This window comes from Dermochelys coriacea, chromosome 7 (genome assembly GCF_009764565.3).
Source record: "Dermochelys coriacea isolate rDerCor1 chromosome 7, rDerCor1.pri.v4, whole genome shotgun sequence".
In the NCBI taxonomy this organism is placed as follows: domain Eukaryota; kingdom Metazoa; phylum Chordata; order Testudines; family Dermochelyidae; genus Dermochelys; species Dermochelys coriacea.
Genome location: NC_050074.1, coordinates 76,096,510 through 76,116,133, shown reverse-complemented (window position 1 = coordinate 76,116,133; position 19,624 = coordinate 76,096,510). Strand labels below are relative to the sequence as shown.

The window sequence follows — 19,624 nt, the reverse complement described above, 5'->3', positions numbered from 1 at the left end:
AGTGCCTGCTGGCCTAACAACAGTCTTGAAGTCAGTTCAAATGCTTAGACTAATGTGATGCACACATAGCTCTATTAGCCAATCTGGCCAGATGTTAAGTTTAAAACCAGCATAATTATAAATTTTAAATCACGGGTCTCTTGGACACTCAGCAACTGAAAATACAGATCACAATTTTCAAACTTGGGTGTTTAAAGAGGAACTAAACATGTGGCCAGATTTTCAAGTTGCTCAATGTCATAACTCCTATTAAAGACAGAAGTATCTGTAGATGCTATGCACCTCTGAAGCCACCTATTCCAGTGCCATTGAAAATGGAACAATTCAGGAAAACCAGGAAGCAGATGTAATTTATCTAGAAAAAATGAAATTTGAGAAGCACTGTAGACCCACATTTCAGAGTTTCACAAAAGACAGACATTTCTATTAAAATACATTTATTCACAGCTGCTAGTCAAAAAACAGTATAAATGCATTGCATATTGTATGTTCTGTACAATGCATGAAGAAGTGATCTGCAAGTAATCAGTGTTAAATTTAGCTATAAATAGATAATGCTAACTCCTTTTCACCCCTTTCTGAAAAAAATAGTAAAAACTTTTAATCTTAGAACAGCATAAAAATTGGAAAGTTGTTTTACAAATATTTTCACCCAGTTTCCAATTACATAATACAACTGAGTCTTGGAAAATAATAATTGGAAAATAATCTTCAATTTTAGTATATTTTCTTGTATCTTTTTTCTACTATTATACTCTTCAAATCACCACCTCATTGGGGTTCCCAGCTGTAAAATGATAATGCCCTCACATGACTGAAATGTAGTTCAGTCCCCTACACAAAGGAGAATCAAATTATGTTTAATTGCCAGGGAACTATTGTGTTGTAACTGGGTTTCCCCAACAGATGAGAATCTCCAGGGATGTGAAACAGAAAATTATTGGGGAGAGGAGGAGAGAAACAGCAAACTGAGGCAATAAATAGCCTAGTGATCTGATCAAGGCAGGCATGGAACTTTTAAAATTAACCACTGAGTACTGAGGTACCTTCTTTTTAAATAAAAGTTTTCCCAACGACCACAGAAAAATGTTATTTTCTCTGTGATTTGTATTTATCAGAATCATTCTTATTATAAACAGTAAAACTCATTGATACCAAGAGATTTGCAGTGTTACAAACCTGACACAAATGTTTGTATAATGTTAGGGTCCCAGACTACTTAAATATTCCCTAGAGACATTTCTCTTTGTGGCAAAACTTTCCTACACATCTGTTGCCACCTCACAGTCCTGTTTATCTAATTTTTTAAAAATAGAACTATTGCCAGACATCTTTTGTTGTGAACCTGTTGGGTCTCAGCAGAGTTTGGCTGGTCCGTACTTTGAAAGAGGAACCAAGGAACACGTAGGTGCAGCAGAAAGTAGAGTTGGTGAATCAGTTGTTGGCTCTTTTCCGAGTCAGTTCTGAACCAAAACTACCAGCATCTTATAAGAAGGAACATGTTGCTGCAGTGTGGCAGCCTCTCCAGCCTCTACTTTCTTTAAAAAAGAGTGAGGGTAAATAGCAGCCCAATATAGTCATCTTTTTTAAAGGTAGGTTGGATGGGGGCAGAATTAGGATCAGCTCTGTTCAACATGAATAACCCTCATCCCTGCTACGATATCCAAGGAAGCTTCATATGGCTCTTCCATGGCAGCAGCAGGACTGTTTGGTCCAGCAGATGTGTAGGAGGAGAAAAGTAGCAGTAGAAGTCCACTGCAACCAGCATGGTATGGCAAAGGCAGAATCAAGTACCGCAATAATGCAGAGAGAGGACAAGAGGAACATATGGGACAAACCTTGAAACACAGCAAAAGAATTCTTCCCTCCTCCTACAGGCACCCCTTATCTTTCAGCCTAATGTGGTAGTATTGTGCTCAACATTCCTGCCTAACTTCCATTCAGTCACGTCTATACAATCCCGCTGAAGTCCTTAAAGTTGCAGAGGTGTCACAGAGGGCATAATCAAAACACAGAGCTGTAAGTGAGGCCATGATTTGGCCTGCGGCACCCTTGTTTACAACAATGAGAAGAAAAAGGGCCAGCTTGATTTTCAGAGACCACATTGCTTAAAAATTTAAAAAAGAGACTTTTTACACAAACAACATACATTTGGTATGAAATCAGTGCCACAGTTACTACAGAACTGCACTTGGAAGTATAAAATTAATTGCTCTCCCATTTTCACTGATATTTTATTTTTAAAATGAGGTGCGCAAAATACAAAACAACCTCAATGTATCCACAATATAGCTGAACAAAAAGCATGTTTGCTATGCGGTTCGTGGCTTTCTGCCAAGTGTTATGCTGATAAATTATTATTTAAGAAGGGAAATCTCATTTCTCCTCTGAGGGAAGTTGAGATTCACTCCAGTTACTCACCAAAAAACCCCCTATATTGCATAATGAGAAGAGATGCATTTTTTCTTTTAAGAAATGATGTAATCCGTTAATGGAACACGTGAGTAAGTTAAGAGGTGTTTGCACACGTGACATTTAAAAACTGGCCAAGCTATCATGCTGAACTGCTGTTATGAAAGCCAGGCTTTTATATATGAAACTTCATTACAAACAGAATATCACAAATATTAAAAATCACCAGTTTTGATATAATTGAAAATTCCTTGTTGTTTACAGTCTCTCTTTTTACATACAGTGATTGAAAAAATGATTAAGTACTTATTAGGAACAAATACCTAAGAAAACTTTTCTGAACTACATTAAATTAGAGTTCAGCTATATTTGAAAACTATATCAAAACAGCAGATGGTCAATTCACTCATATGCATTCAGATGTTTGCATTTGTATAAAAAAATCTCTTTGGAATAACTCAGATGATAAGCCCTCGTTCAATATCTGAATTTAAGGGTCACAGATTCAAACAAACCCTATTCCCTACATTCATTCTAAATTCTAACTTACTAAGTTTCATGCAAATCAGACTTTCATCATTGAAGAGGCAATACACTGTAAAATTAAAGAACTTTCCTGCATTTTAATATGAATTTTTCCTTGAAAGGCCAAGGCCTGCTCACCTGACTTTTTGGGGGCATCAGGGCATAAATGATGTTGAATTAATCTGTTCTGTGTATAAGCAAGAAGAAGAAATGTCTATGCTTACTATTGTCAGGGCAATAACCAATCAAGTCCTGTTCTATCCAGCTAATAATGGCAGTGGTATTTTTCTTAACTTGGCTAGAGTTGCTACTATACCTCTTAACAGATCAAAATCAGGTCAGCAACAAAAATGGCCATACTATATTTGGTTTGGGTATTCCCTATGTGACCTTTAATCAATATAACCACAGAATGAAATCATCAGGCTAGTCAGCTGTCTAAGAGTTCTCTCTACAGTACCTAAGATTTAGGCCCTGAATGAAGAAAAAAAAAATCTACTAAATCTCAAACAACTGCAGGGATAGGAATGCCAGCAGTGTTAACCCACAGTGATTCATTTCCCTCACTTATACCATCAGTGCAATTGTATTTTAGGTCCTCTCTCTTCCTCCTCATGCACTCCTCCAATACTTTACTTCATCAGACATACTACTTCTTGTGAGTGCTTTTTTCCTGACATCTCCTCTGCCTGTGCACTAGGGCGATGGGTCTCAACCAGGGCCGAGCAGGTTTCAGGTGGTACTCTAGGCATGCCTGGTGTTAGACTAGCTACGGTCCAGGGAAGAAAGCTGAAGTCCCACTGTGCAGGACTGCAGCCTGAGCCCCTGAGCACGACCATCCAGGGCTGATGTCGAAGCCTGGAGCAAATTAGCTGAGTGGGGGCCCAGGCAATTGCCCTGCTTGCTACCCCTTAATGCTGGCCCTGCTTTTTATATGCAGAAAAACGGTTGTGGCTCAGCTGGGCCATGGAGTTTTTATAGCCTGTTCAGTGGGGCTCAGAAAGAAAAAGGTTGAGAACTGCTGCACTAGGGTATACAAGTTCACAGAAACCTTCTAACATTCTGAGGGTAGAAATCCACGTTACAGTTACTATATCCCTCCACAAATAACTACCCAAGGCCTGCCCCTTTCTTCACAGAAACATGGCAGCAGCAGTTCTTTAAGTACATTGGATTTAAGGTCATATGAGTCTTCCCTAATTCTTTTCCTGTTCGGAAAAGAGAACAACACTGGTGGTGGTGAGAAGAGAGGGCATTTTTGTTTTACTTTACTTCTTTTTACATGAATTTTTCATTAACTGCTGGATTGACAACTGTGACCAGGTTAACAAATTACTTGTTTATCCATTAAACATACACTGCTCAAGCTGTAATAGTGCAAGCTTTCCTGAACTACACTTGTGCTTGGAGAGAAGTTCAATCACAAGATGTATTTAGTACTTTGTCTGCCTGCTTAGAATGCTAATGGAAGTGGTGGAGTTTGGGACACTCAGGTCTAATTCATTCTAGAGAGTGAAGTCTTCAGTAGAGAAAATAAGTAGGAGAATAGGCAGAAATGAGAATAGGTAGGGGAAATAAGACACAGAAAGAGGACCAGAAACATCTGTAAAGATTCTTTTTTTTTAAAAAAACAAATGGCAACATAAAAGGTTTGGCAAAATGGGGAAAATCTCAAATTAAAGGATGAAGGGGGAATGAAACAGGAGACGGCGAGAAGGCAGATACAGACTGAGAAAAGAAGCCATGGCAAGCTAAACAGAAGAAAGATGATCGTGTATATAATCTGAAGATAAAGAAAAACTCGAGACTGAGCTCTGTAGAAACAGTGCTGGTGTTAGGCACCTGCAACTCTTGCAATCGCAGGGGACCCTGAGGCAGCGAGGGCCCCCTTGAAAGCCAGATCCAGACTGCCAAGCATCAGCTGCTCCATCCTGCTTGGCATGACCTCACACATCGCGTACAGGAGATGCCAGTGGTAGGAGCTACCAGGGAACAAACACCACCACTGTGTGGAAGAAAAGTGTAAGGGGGGAAGGGGGAAATGGTAAGAAAATATTCACCAAATAAGGGAGAAAAAAAGACTAGGAGTAACATTTTCAAACCCACTTCAGTGATTTAGGAGTCTAACGGTTCATCTACATGGATAGTTACTGAGTGGCAAGCCAGGTTTGAATTTATACCACACCAGTCTGCCACACAGCAACGTACCCCATGAACACCGCTACAGCATGCTAAAAATCCTAGTGTGCAGCTTGATGTACTACGCTTTCAAATAGTTGTGAGCTAAAGCTGCACTCTGGGAATTTCAGTACATTGAAGCAGTGTCCACACAGGACGTTACTGAATGGCGAGTTGGTGCACTGTAAATTCATACCCATACCATGCAGACAATACCCAAGTCTCATTTTCAAAAGTGATTTGGGCACTTAGAATCCTAAGTGTCATTGAAAGTCATCGAACTTAGGCTTCAAAGTGCCTCAGTCACTTTTGAAAATAGGATACGGGTGCTTTTGAAAAATCTTATCCTAGAATTAAATATAAATCAACAGCTCATACCACTCTTCACAATTACATTCACAAAGCATTCTTAAGGATGTATAAAATTACTTTTTCATTATTTTGAAGTTATGGAAGTGTGCTCTTAATTATGAATCTCATAATGAGAAGAACTTTACACAATTTCAAATTCTCTTGCAAATTTGGCAGCACTGATGAAACAGTAGTGTGCTTGAATTACAAGATCCAACTAAAATCACAATTTGCCTACTTAACGGATTTTGAACAAAGGAATTTAAATGACCATAAAAAAGTGGAAACACTCAAAAAGTCTATATTCTGCTGTTGACACACAGGCAACTCCCTCTAACATTAATGGAAGCTTGTGTGCACATCAGTAAGAGTGCCAACTCCAACAATTCAAAATCATGCTGATACCCTCTGGCAAAAATAATGGTATTAGATTAATAATTGTGGCATATAATTAAATAATCTTTTGGGGCCATTATGGGAAGTTCTTGCCTCAACTTGGGAGTGACTTCAACTTTGAAAGTTTATATTCACACAATGTAAATACAAAAATGGAAGCTGGTTTCCCTACTGGATAGTAGGTTTAGAAAACCATTTTCCTCTCTTAAGTAACTACTAGGGTAGGGGAGCAAGGTTAGAAGGCTGAACTGAAAGTAGGGCCTTTGGTGATCAGCAAGAGCTCTGGGCAGTGGGATGAGCTGGGGCAGGGCAAGAATGGAGAGAGGGAGCTGGCAGTAATATGGTCAGTGGGAGAGAGTAACTGATGAGCTGGCATAGCAGTTAGGGGAGTGAGGAGTACCCAGAGCCCTCCCTGCACTCTGACTCTCTCCATACTCCCCTACTTTCTCTCATCACCTTTTCCCACTGGCTCATTGTTACCTGCCCCTTGACTCCTTAGTAAGGGGCATCTTCCTCCACCCCCATCTCTCCCTGCTGATTGACTTGTCTCACCAGGTCAGAGCTTTAGATGCCCAAGCCCTGCTGCATGTACTCTTCTTTAAGGCTCTCACAAAAGTCACACTCAGAAAAGAAGCTTTGGTGTTCCTGTGTCACAAAGGACCACAAAGCTGGGGTGAAATTGCCAGTCTTGAAAAAGTCAAGAGACTTAGAATGATTAAATTGTCCCATAAGTGCTTAGACTTTAAAAAAACAAAACAAAAAACCCACCAATCACATTACTGTTTCATTATGAGTGCAGGATTTGTTCAGATACAAATAGAGTCACAAAAGAATTAGGGGAATGAAAAAGTAAAGAGAAGTGTTAAGAGCATGGGGGAAATCCCATATTATGCATATAAATTAAGTTATTACCACTCAGGATTTAGAGTTCCAGCCTGAGTGGCACTGCTGAATCCAAGAATGGACTTCTTAAAAAAAGGGGCGGGGGCACCTCTACAGAATACCACTGCATTAACAAAGGCAGGGAAAGCAGTAATACCTTCACAGATCTTTAATCACCTAACTAATAAAAACCTGAAACTTGTGAAATACCTGCTTCAAGAAATGTAACTTGGTCTTAAGTACAAGAGCACATTTTTAGCTTCCTTGACATAGACAAAACAATGTTCAAGAATACATCAGATTCTACCTCTATTATTCACTATCCCCAAAAATGTGCAAATAAAGCATATGAATATACAAGAAAAAATTCTGCCTATTATATCCCCTAGTAGTGAGGGACTATGCAGCATCCTATCATTACTAACATCTGTCACTCATTTCTCATTCTCTCTCAAAAATTTACAAATAACTACTTCTAAGTGACAAAATCTGAACACATGGTTTCCTTCAAAACTTATTTTAGTGTTTGGAAAATTTATATTTGTTTGGAAAATAAACGAACACATGCATTTCAAAATGTTTAATCCTCAGCTCCTCTTCATAACACACACTAAAGCATCTGTTACTTGTTAAAGCAGGAAATTCCTCTGTTTTGATCTTTATAGAACAGTTGAGAGTCAGTAATTAACTTGTGAATTCTAGCTTTTGTGAAGTCATACAGGATATTTTAACAAAATTGCTAAAAACAGGATCTTCAGTAATTCCTTCCATTCTAAACAGATGGAAGGTCCAAAAGTAAAGTATTCTGTGAATCAACTATTTAGGAGGGTGTATATCAAGTTGGCTGTCATGTATTATTAAATTACCATCCTTAGTAATAATCATCTCATATGTAGCACTTTCTGACCATGGATCGCAAAGCTTTATCATCATTTCACAGCCTAAGAAGAAAGAGGTTAAGTGACTTACCCTTTTTCAGGTCACTTAACCTTTGTGCATTGGTTTATCCCACACCACAACTTTCCTGCAGAGCCAGAAAATATAGCTGGGTCTCCTGACTCCTACTGCCATGCCCTATCTATTGAACCACGATGCATCCTATTACATACACTTTGCATGACAAGTTTTAATGCTCATGTGTAATATATTAACAAGACCAGTCATTCCTGGAATAGCATTAACAACTGCTGATCATAAAAGCCAGATGATACAACATTAGTGAAAAAATACTGTAGTAAACCATAAATAGTTTTAATGCTAGATTCAAAAGCACACAATATATAAACATACAATAAGGAATTAGGATGTTTTCCTGATTATAGGGGTGTTTTGTCTTTTTAGACATTAACAAAAGGCCACAAAATACATCTACCAAGTACTAGCCTACCAAAATTTCAAGCCATCTTTACTAGTACAAGTTACTAATCTGGTGATGGCGAAACATCGTCCTAGGATTTAGAGCATAAGATGCCCTGAACCACATTTATCTCCATTCAAAGTACTAAAAGTTTTCTCCCTGTCAATCTGTGGATCAACAATTCTTTTCTATAAGCCTTACTTCTGTTCCTCCCCAACAAAGTGACTGCTAATTAGGTACTCATTTCCCAGTCAAGAAGATGGGCTACAGTCAGGTCTCAGAACACTGAGTTCGTTCACAGACAGTTGGCTGGTTACACTGTGCTGACTCTCCTTCTCCGTTCCAGCTGCTAAATTTTATGAAATGAAGTCAAGATACATCAAACACTTTGCCAGTATTATTTTTCTGCATAAACAATAGCTGTGGCTGCAAATGGGCAATTTATTCAAATGTAAATGGGATGGGAAACAGTGTGGACTATTAAAACATGGGCCATTCTATCTAAAATTTAGGAACACAAGGGATAGGTTCTCTCCCTACATATTGTTGTAATGTGCTATCTTGTGTGTATGTACACAACCTCCCACGTATACAGTGACTGATCAGAGGATACAAGTCTTTAGCCCTGATGCTGCTCACACCCTGTAGCCCAAAACCCACACTAACCATTTTTAATGGTGTATCACATTGCAAAAATGTCTCATTTGCAATCTACCACCACCCTATGTTTCTTTTGGCATTAAGATTTTCCAAGTTTCTCATTCTCATTATGTGTACATGCTTTGGACTATATTTCCTCAGTTGTATTAGTTTGCATTTTTCCAAGCTAGATTTCTTTGTTATTTTCTGCTCATGTTTCTAATCTCTATGACCCTTTGTATTTCTTTTCTCTCACTAGCATTCACACTTACTTCTAATTTAATGTCATAAGCAAACTTCATTAATTTACTTTTTATTTCTTCTCCTAGTTCATTAATGAAGATGTTCAAGCCACCTACACTTAGCACTGTTCCCCATGTGATGAACTGGGAAAACGTCTATTATTTCGTATGGCTATTACCTGTGACTGTTTCCCTGTTCGATTGTGTGATATTACCCTACCTGAATTAGGAGAGCTAAATCAAAGCTGTAAAAGGGGCTGTTGAGCAGCCATGCAGGAAACGCGCAATGACACAGATATGACAGCCTCTCAAGTACCCAGCTTCAAAGGAGTTAAGATAACTGGGCCATCAACTGGTGAGAGAATATACCTACCTATATCCAATCAAGACAGCAAAGACATTTTGCTCCTTACTAAGCCTGGGATGAAAAAGAACTCAAAAAGCTCAAAGACTTTAAAAAAAGGAGAATTTGGGATAAGATGAGAGTTGGTGGCCAGGAGGCATGAGTGAAAAGGCTGAGAGTAAAACATTCAGAGATTAGGGACAAGGCAGAAGCATCTTAGGATGTTCCTCCCAACTCAGAGATGGAAAATAGATCTGATATGCTTGAGATGTCTGTGGATGGAGAGGTTACGCTTAGGTAAGGAAGCGTGGTGCTTATTTTAAAATCAACTCCTCAAAGCACCGTGAACCTACCTGTTGGGCAAAATAAATCAGGCTTTGTTTTGAAGAAACTGTTTCTGTCTCACTGCAAATGTATGCTATTACAGGCCCCTGAAGAGAAACACTTGCAGAGTCTAACCCGTTACACTTATGGAATTGTCACAGTTGGTAGCCAGGAGACTGTACCCAGCTCCTAGTTTGAAAATGGGTGAATTGCAGAATTCCACCCAAACAGGTAAAGGGCCTGATGCATAACACCTGTAGGGCTCCACCCCAAGAAGGGACAGCAGTGCAGTTAGCTTGGTAACCATGACAACCCCAAACACAACCCAGAACTCAATACACTGCTATTGCTCTATCCTTTGTTCATGGCTTTCAGCCAGATATCCACATAACGGTGTGGCTATCCAAGCAGATTTGAATTAATTTTGCATGCAAGACTTCATAAGATATGACCCAATATCAAATATTTTATTAAAATCCAAACAGTATTATATATACTGCTTTCCCTTTACTTTTTTTTTAATTCTGTTATAAGAACACAGAACTCCCTTTCCCTCTTCTTATTTACACCTCAGGCTATAGCAGGATCCAGGTGGAGAACAGGTCTTCATGGAGACTTTGCTTTTTACCATTGATTGTAAGCATTCCTTTCCTACCTATAATGACAGGTTTCAGAGTAGCAGCCATGTTAGTCTGTATTCGCAAAAAGAAAAGGAGTACCTGTGGCACCTTAGAGACTAACAAATTTATTTGAGCATAAGCTTTCGTGAGCTACAGCTCACTTCATCGGATGCATTTGGTGGAAAATATAGTAAAGAGATTTATATACACACACAGAGAACATGAAACAATGGGTTTTATCATACACATTGTAAGGAGAGTGATCATTTAAGATGAGCCATCACCAGCAGCGGGAGGGGGAGGAGGAAAAGCTTTCATGGTGACAAGCAAGGTAGGCCATTTCCAGCAGTTAACAAGAACGTCTGAGGAACAGTGGGGGGTGAGGTGGGGGGGGAGAAATAACATGGGGAAATAGTTTTACTTTGTGTAATGACTCATCCACTCCCAGTCTCTATTCAAGCCTAAGTTAATTGTATCCAGTTTGCAAATTAATTCCAATTCAGCAGTCTCTCGTTGGAGTCTGTTTTTGAAGTTTTTTTTTGTTGAAGGATAGACACCATTGACTTCCTGAGGAAACTAAAATCCATCGGTGATCTTCCTAAAAACACCGTCATAGCCACTATGGATGTAGAAGCCCTCTACACCAACATTCCACACAAAGATGGACTACAAGCCGTCAGGAACAGTATCCCCGATACTGTCACGGCTAACCTGGTGGCAGAACTTTGTGACTTTGTCCTCACCCATAACTATTTCACATTTGGGGACAATGTATACCTTCAAATCAGCGGCACTGCGATGGGTACCCGCATAGCCCCACAGTATGCCAACGTTTTTATGGCCGACTTAGAATAAAGCTTCCTCAGCTCTTGTCCTCTAATGCCCCTACTCTACTTGCACTACATTGATGACATCTTCATCATCTGGACCCATGGAAAAGAATCCATTGAGGAATTCCACCATGATTTCAACAATTTCCATCCCACCATCAACCTCAACCTGGACCAGTCCACACAAGAGATCCACTTCCTGGACACTACGGTGCTAATAAGCGATGGTCACATAACCACCACCCTATATCGGAAACCTACTGACCGCGATTCCTACCTACATGCCTCTAGCTTTCCTCCAGATCATACCACACGATCCGTTGTCTACAGCCAAGCTCTATGATATAATCGCATTTCCTCCAACCCCTCAGACAGAGACAAACACCTACAAGATCTCTATCAAGCATTCTTACAACTACAATACCCACCTGCTGAAGTGAAGAAACAGATTGACAGAGCCAGAAGAGTACCCAGAAGTCACCTACTACAGGACAGGCCCAACAAAGAAAATAACAGAACGCCACTAGCCATCACCTTCAGCCCCCAACTAAAACCTCTCCAATGCATCATCAAGGATCTACAACCTATCCTGAAGGACGAACCATCATTCTCACAGATCTTGGGAGACAGGCCAGTCCTTGCTCACAGACAGCCCCCCAACCCCCACAAATACTCACCAGCAACCACGCACCACACAACAGAACCACTAACCCAGGAACCTATCCTTGCAACAAAGCCCGTTGCCAACTCTGTCCACATATCTATTCAGAGAACACCATCATAGGGCCTAATCACATCAGCCACACTATCAGAGGCTCGTTCACCTGCGCATCCACCAATGTGATATATGCCATCATGTGCCAGCAATGCCCGTCTGCCATGTACATTGGTCAAACTGGACAGTCTCTACGTAAAAGAATAAATGGATACAAATCAGACGTCAAGAATTATAACATTCAAAAACCAGTCGGAGAACACTTCAATCTCTCTGGTCACTCGATTACACACCTGAGGGTGGCTATACTTCAACAAAAAAAACTTCAAAAACAGACTCCAATGAGAGACTGCTGAATTGGAATTAATTTGCAAACTAGATACAATTAACTTAGGCTTGAATCGAGACTGGGAGTGGATGAGTCATTACACAAAGTAAAACTATTTCCCCATGTTATTTCTCCCCCCCACCCCACCCCCCACTGTTCCTCAGACGTTCTTGTTAACTGCTGGAAATGGCCTATCTTGCTTGTCACCATGAAAGCTTTTCCTCCTCCCCCCCTCCCCCCCGCTGCTGGTGATGGCTCATCTTAAGTGATCACTCTCCTTACAGTGTGTATGATAAAACCCATTGTTTCATGTTCTCTGTGTGTGTATATAAATCTCCCCACTGTATTTTCCACCAAATGCATCCGATGAAGTAAGCTGTAGCTCACGAAAGCTTATGCTCAAATAAATTTGTTAGTCTCTAAGGTGCCACAAGTACTCCTTTTCTTTTTTCCTACTTATGTGATCCTCACCTGTCTGACTACCACTAAATAAATTTCTCCCTTATGCTTTCTATCTAGCTATTCTTTCCTCAAGCAGTATGCATTTCTAAACACATAGATGTGCTTTCTGTGTCCATGCAGCATATAGGGAAAGGGGAAAAAACTCTCTTAGGCTGGGTCTCTCTGGCTCGTAAAAAAACAGAGCCTGCACCTTTATGAACAGACCTTTTTGTTCTCTCATGAGTTCTTCCCCTGTTTAAAAGGTTAAGGTAATATGACCGTTTTGGTTTATGAAATGGAAGTTTAAGAGTCTACCATGTATCAGGGATTTTAAGAAGTTTGCAAGTATGAGTGCCTAACTCCACTTTCAGATATCTTCTACTTTGCCACCATCAACTACTTTTTGTGGTTATTTTATATTTAACTAATTGTTTGCAACACTGAAAAAGTCAGTCTATCAATATTTTTCCCTTTTGACAAATATTTCCTTTACATTTCAAATAGATTTATGGACAATCTATCTTGGCTTTCTCATGTTTACCTTCATCTGTGCACCAGCATCAACCAAAATACCCTCAGCACTGTGAAAGAGTTTTAATTCAAGTATTGCTTCAAGAAGAAATCAGGTGACATGCACACACATCATTCCGACAACAGTTTGATTCCTTCAACTACTGATCTTAAAACACAATCAGTGTCCAGTTCCAAAAAAACCCAATCACACTGCTTATATTGTCTTAATTTGGACTTTACAATTTTGTCTAAATTTGTAGACATAGCCATGATTACATTGACAGCCATTCAAAAGCTTCAAACACATTTAGAGTTCTAGACTACTTTGTAATTTAAAATACATTGCTACACAATGTCAGCTAAACTTCTAAAGCTTACAAGACAATTCAAATGAGTAGAGAATCAACACTTATCCAAGAAAAATAAAAGAAGATTAAACAAAGCTTTAAGGTCTAATATTATAAGAAATCACCTCATTTGTGATTAAATTAAATGCTGTTACTTCAGTGTTGTCTTTCACAAAAAAAAATCTCAATCTTTTTAAAATATGAAAGTAAAACAAGCAAATATACCTTTTTTTGACTTTGCTCCAATCTTCAGCTTGGATGGCCAAGCAATCTGTGTGTTCGTTTCTTCCATAATCTATTAAAAGAAGAAAAAAAAAGTTAATTTAAAATGCAAACTTTCCCCCCATTCTGTATCTTCTAGTGTTCCTTTATTGGTTAGATCATATTCATATTTTTAACACATGCCCTAGTAAATACATTTGAAAAGTATAGTTAATGATAAGGGAGTTTTGAGGAGGGTTTGTGTGTGTGTGAGGACCGGAGGTGGATGTCTCGTGATTCAAGACAGCCTAAAAGGTTGGAAATAGGAATCAAGGAAGTCACACTTCGGTGGTCTCATCCAGCTGCCATTGGAGTCAAGAGAATGACCCCACTGACTTCAGTGGGAATTTGATCAGGCCCATAGTGACAACTTCTTGGCTTTAAAACTATATGAAAAAATCTATTTTCTTCATTCAAGTATAAAAACATTTTAACAGGCTCATTTTGAATGCTTAAAGACTAAATTACTTCTGCTTGCATTCAGAATATATTGCCTAAGTTTATGTTTCACTATTCATTAGTTATTTTAAATTTGAAGAAGAAATTTTATCCCTAGAAAAGTTTATAGTCCAAAAATATCTTTTGCTTATTGGATTTAGCAGCTCTTGCATCCTTTTAAAGTGCTAAAATTCCTGTTTTTTAAAGTCAGCTGATGTGGCATGCAATTTGCCTATAAAATGTTCACACTCTGAACATAAACAGAAAAATACAAGTTATCGTGCAAAAAAATTCCAATTCTTTGGGCCACATCCTCATCTGATGTGACTGCACTCACTTCAAAGGAATTACATCAGTTTACTCCAGTAGAGGATTAGGCTATGTATTGTTCAGTAAGTGATTTGCTATTGTGCTCTCATGCCTTACTATTTAATAGTATGTAATATTTCATATGGTTTTAATGGCTTCCTTTTCAATTATACTAATAGCAATATTTTTATAACTCAAACAATGCAATTCTACAGTAAGTGGTTTGAATACTTTTTATACAAAAATAATTTTTAAAGTACTTATTTATTGAGCAAGACATTTGACAAGAAATAATTCCAATCAGCAATTGGGAAAAAAAATGCCAAACAGTACAACTAAATCCATCTTGGCACTGTCCACAATGAAAATATATAAATTAAATTCCCAAAATAAATAACCAGATCACTTCAAAAAAGGAAAACTAATATATTAAGAGAACCAGAAAACATTCCAATGTTCATCAGTTCCGAATAGTAGTCATGTCCAGGACAGACACACTAATTTAAGAATTCCTAAATGTATACTGTCTGCTGCCCAAATCAATAATAGAATTCCTCTACAGTCACAATTTCTAGATTAGCACACCCTGTGGAAAAAGTCAAGGTGTCAGCCAGGACTCACTGTCCTACACTTTGTATGTGTTTCAACAACTATGGGATAATAAAATTCAGCTGGAGGAGGACATTTCCAACAGAGTGAAATTCTATCAGGAAGATATACATATTTCTGAGCAGACTCCAGTCCAGATGTGAAGAAATCCACTGGTAAAAAATCTGAGTTAGAGATCAACCAAAACTCTCACTCACATTGACTTCATGTATATGCATTTCACTCCACAAAGGAAAGACTGGAGCACACAGCCATTTGAAATTTCAGTTGTTTGAAATCTCACTCATTATTTGAAGTGGTCATCACTTTTGGAACTACCAAAGAACGTACAAGTTTAAAAAAATAAACTAGCAGACTCTTTAAAAACATAGGCAAGTCTACTCAAATACAGAAAGGGAAACAATGATACTGTGTTATGCTCTTCCCATCCCTCCCGAATTAGGTGAAGCCATTCTCTAGATAGACGATAAAATTCGGGATCTGAAGCTGAAGAGAGCCTAGAAAGGCCAACCACATTCTGCCAACTTCTCTTCAAAGGCAAATCAGCACTAACTTATACGAGTTCTGTTCAGTGTCCCAGTCTACCAACGGAGGGCTCTGCAGACAACGACCATCTTGGAAGCCTCTGACAGCACAGCTCCACCGCAGACAATGTTAAAACCGCTTAGCTAGGAGTCAATGTAGAGGCAAAAGGCCTCCATACAGACAATGATGGCCAAACCCTGTGCTTCTGGGAGGCAAGGAGGAAAAAGAACTTTACTCATCTCAATAAAAAAAACAAAAAAAAATCAGAAAAAAGTTTCTTAAATTCATTTTTCAGTCCCTTAGGTGGGTTATTTCAGAAAACTGGAGCCCATGACCACTGTGATGCAAGAACCTCATAATGCCAACTGGCAAGGGGGTGTAGAGTGGCTATAGGAATTTCCTTAATCTTGTATGTACATTCTGGTACACCTAAGAAAGTAATGTGAGCTCTCAAACAAAAGCTGGCATCACATCGGTTATCCAATATCACTGTGAAATGTATGTAAGGAGTCAGTATATGTTTTTTAAAATCTGTATTGGGAGGTTGGTCACCAGCAAAAATAGGTTTTCTGTCAGACACAGGAGGTTTATCTATCTATCTGTTTACATGTAAATTGAGTGTTCTCATTCACAATGGTTCTATCAATGGTCTAAACTGAAAGCAAATGAAAGATTACAAAAAAAAGTTCGGAAAGAATTTAACAGGAAGAAAAACACGGGGGAGGGGGGAAGAGGTTTCACTTCAAAAATGTCTTTGATTATATTTGGGAGGCAAAGAAAACATGGGCATCCCTCACTTAGGAAGTGAATGGATATCGGATTTGCTTCATGAAAGTGGGATCTCAACCAGTCTTGGTCGAAAACACTGGAAACAGCTTTGGATTAGAAACTTCTTTAGTTTAGTCTCCAGCAAGCCTGTTATGATTTTATTATATATGTAACCATTTGTTTCCAATATTGTTACTCACTATTTCTTGAATCTCTCTTTGATGATAAGTTTATTCTTGTTTTCACTATATATGATTAGCTGGGAGGAAAGAGTTAAAAAGACACTAAAACAAGAAGGGTGGGATGCTAAAGAGAAAGATCAGCTATACAAGTGGCTGCCAGTGGGAGAAAAAACTCATTGGAATAAAAGCTACACACCACTATTCCCTTGTCCTCTCAATAAAAATTTGGAATCCTGTGTTTGGAACAATATCAGGAGAAAAATCTTTGTATATCTTTATGTCAGACTGTTATAAATACAAAGGGAAGTGTAACAACCTTTAAATCCCTCCTTTCACCTGTAAAGGGTTAAGAAGCTAAGATAATCTCGCTGGCACCTGACCAAAATGACCACTGAGGAGACAAGATACTTTCAGAGCTGGAGGAGGGGAACAAAGGGTCTGTATGTCTGTGTGATGCTTTTGCCAGGAACAGATCAGGAATGCAGCACAGAACTCCTGTAAAAAGTTAGTAAGTAATCTAGCTAGAAATGCGCTAGATTTTCTTTTGTTTAATGGCCGGTAAAACAGGCTGTGCTGAATTGAATGTATATTCCTGCTTTTGTGTCTTTTTGTATCTTAAGATTTTGCCTAGAAGGATTCTCTATGTTTTGAATCTAATTACCCTGTAAGGTATTTACCATCCTGATTTTACAGAGCTGATTCTTTTACTTTTTCTTTAATTAAAATTCTTCTTTTAAGAACCTGATTGCTTTTTCATTTTTCTTAAGATCCAATTGGGTCTGTGTTCACCTGTACAAATTGGTAAGGATTTTTATCAGGCCTTCCCCTGGAAAGGGGGTGTAGGGTTTGGGGGGAAAGACATCTCCAAGTGGGCTCTTTCCCTGTTCTTTGTTTAACATGCTTGGTGGTGGTAGCATAGGGTCCAAGGACAAGGCAAAGTTTGTATCTTGGGGAAGTTTTTAACCTAAGCTGGTAGGAAAAAGCTTAGGAGATCTTTCATGAAGGTCCCCACATCTGTACCCTAGAGTTCAGAGTGAGGAAGGAACCTTGACATGGTGGCAGAGCGGTGGGATCATTTTGAGATTTATTTTGAACTGGAAGCACAGCAGGATTTTAAAAGGTTTTGTAAATTCTGTGTCTCTGCCTGGGGGGACAGAGCAGCAGACATAACAAAAGGGATCTTTCTTTTTTGAGCTGGAGTTTTCTCTACCTCCTGCAGGGAAATTCACAAGTTTTTCACAGACCTGAAGAGGTTTTTGGTTTTTGTTTATTTGTTTGTTTTTTTTTAGCTAAGAGCAGCTAGAGGATTTTTCTGTCTATTTGCTTGGAGACAGGTGTTTTTTTTTTAAAAAAAGGATTTTTCTGTAGGCTGAGAATAGCTATCAGAGAACATAGATATCAGATTACAGCACAGAAAAATTTAAGAGCCAGTAAAATTGTTTGTTTGTTTTGTGTTTTCTTTCTAACTCTCAGGTGTAAAGTTAGTTAAAAACAGAGAGGCTAAGATGACAGAAACCAAGGCACAACACAAACTGGAGTTAACCAGACTGGAGGCAGCGAGAGGCAGAAAAAGCCCTAGAGGCTGCCCACAGGAGAGCTATGGAGGCAAAGGAAAAAGAGTGGAAGCATGCACTGGAGATGGAGAAAGCAAAGGCTCAGCAGAATATTCCGGATAATCCTAATCCAACAATCTACAAATAGGAGTGACTATGTCCACAGTATGATGAATCCAGTCATATTGCTGAATATTTTCTCACCTTCGAGAGACTGTGCACACTCCATCTTATGAGCTTCAGGAATTTTATGGTTGCACAATTGACTGGAAGAGCTCTGGACATATTCAATAAGATGCATATTGATGAGGCTTCTGACTATAATAAATTCAAGGATTTGGTTTTAAAGCAATTTCAAGTTACACCTGAAACTTACAGGGTAAAATTTAGAGCCCTTAAGAAAGGACCTGGACTAAGTAATGTGACTTATCTAAACCAGATGAAGGATCTTTAGATAAATAGGTCAAAGGAAGGGGTGTAACTAGCTTTGAGGGAATGTGTGATTTGATGGCTCAGGAGCAATTCCTGAATATGTCCAAGGAGGAAATAAAACAGTGTTTATGGGATAAAAAAAATGGACTCAACAGAAAGTCTTGCTTCTTATGCTGATCAATACGAGCAGTCCCAGACCGCCAGAGAGGCGGGGCAAACTGGAACAAAATGGGTGGAGGGAGGAGAGAGAAACAACCCTAGTCGCAGCTGGAACGGATACCAGAAGGAACAACCTCAGTCCACACCCTACTACTGGGTGCAGCTCAAGGCCCCAACTACACACCAAGGAACATGCTTCTTTATTGTACAGTTGCATCTCTTTCTTCATTTTTGCAGCAATACACTTATTCAGTTTCACATTTATTTTAGTCCTCTGAACTATTTTTACTACCTAAAAAGCTTCCTGTTTTCATTCGTTTCTTTCCAGAAATGACTGCGGGTTACTCCTAACAATCAGCTTTAAAAGAATTTAAATTACATTTCTTGATGTAATCATCCTGTAATCAAAAGTAAACTTCAAACACATACACCAGACAGTCACCTACTTTATTACAATTTAGTTCTTACAATCTGGAGAGTGAAACTGAGGTTGCATAAAAACAAACTATGAACATTACATATTTTATATTCGTTTGCTTTAATTTCTTTTAACTGAATTCTATAATAGAACTGCAAGAGCCTTGCAGAATTTTAGAAAAAGGAAAAATGAAGATTTACTATTTATCAAGAGTAAAGTAGTTAAATTCAGACTCATCCTAGAATTATGCCATAGTGAGATTCTGCCTCTTACATTACATTCTTTTATTTTAGTTTCATGGTTGTCTCATATTTTAGAAGCCAAAATGCTAGCCATCTAGTGATACTTTTTTTCTGAAACACGCTGAGAAGCAATCCACAAAAAACTCAGTCGCATGTGGCAATCAAAAAACAAGGTGGTTGAGGCAATATCTTTTATTGGATCAACTTCTACTAGTGAAGGAGACAAGCTTTTGAGTGGCACAGTTTTTCTTCTGGTCTTGGAAAGTCACAGCTATAACAAGGTGG

General features: G+C 38.7%; 1 protein-coding gene across 1 annotated transcript in view; it reads right to left on the bottom strand.

Annotated features, from left to right (window-relative positions):
* Positions 1-19,624, bottom strand: part of BICC1 (BicC family RNA binding protein 1) — a 229,681-nt gene that overhangs the window by 92,649 nt on the left and 117,408 nt on the right. The window contains exon 3 of the mRNA XM_038411732.2: positions 13,669-13,738. Coding sequence (XP_038267660.1) covers positions 13,669-13,738 — 70 coding nt within the window. The remainder of the gene's footprint in view (positions 1-13,668; positions 13,739-19,624) is intronic.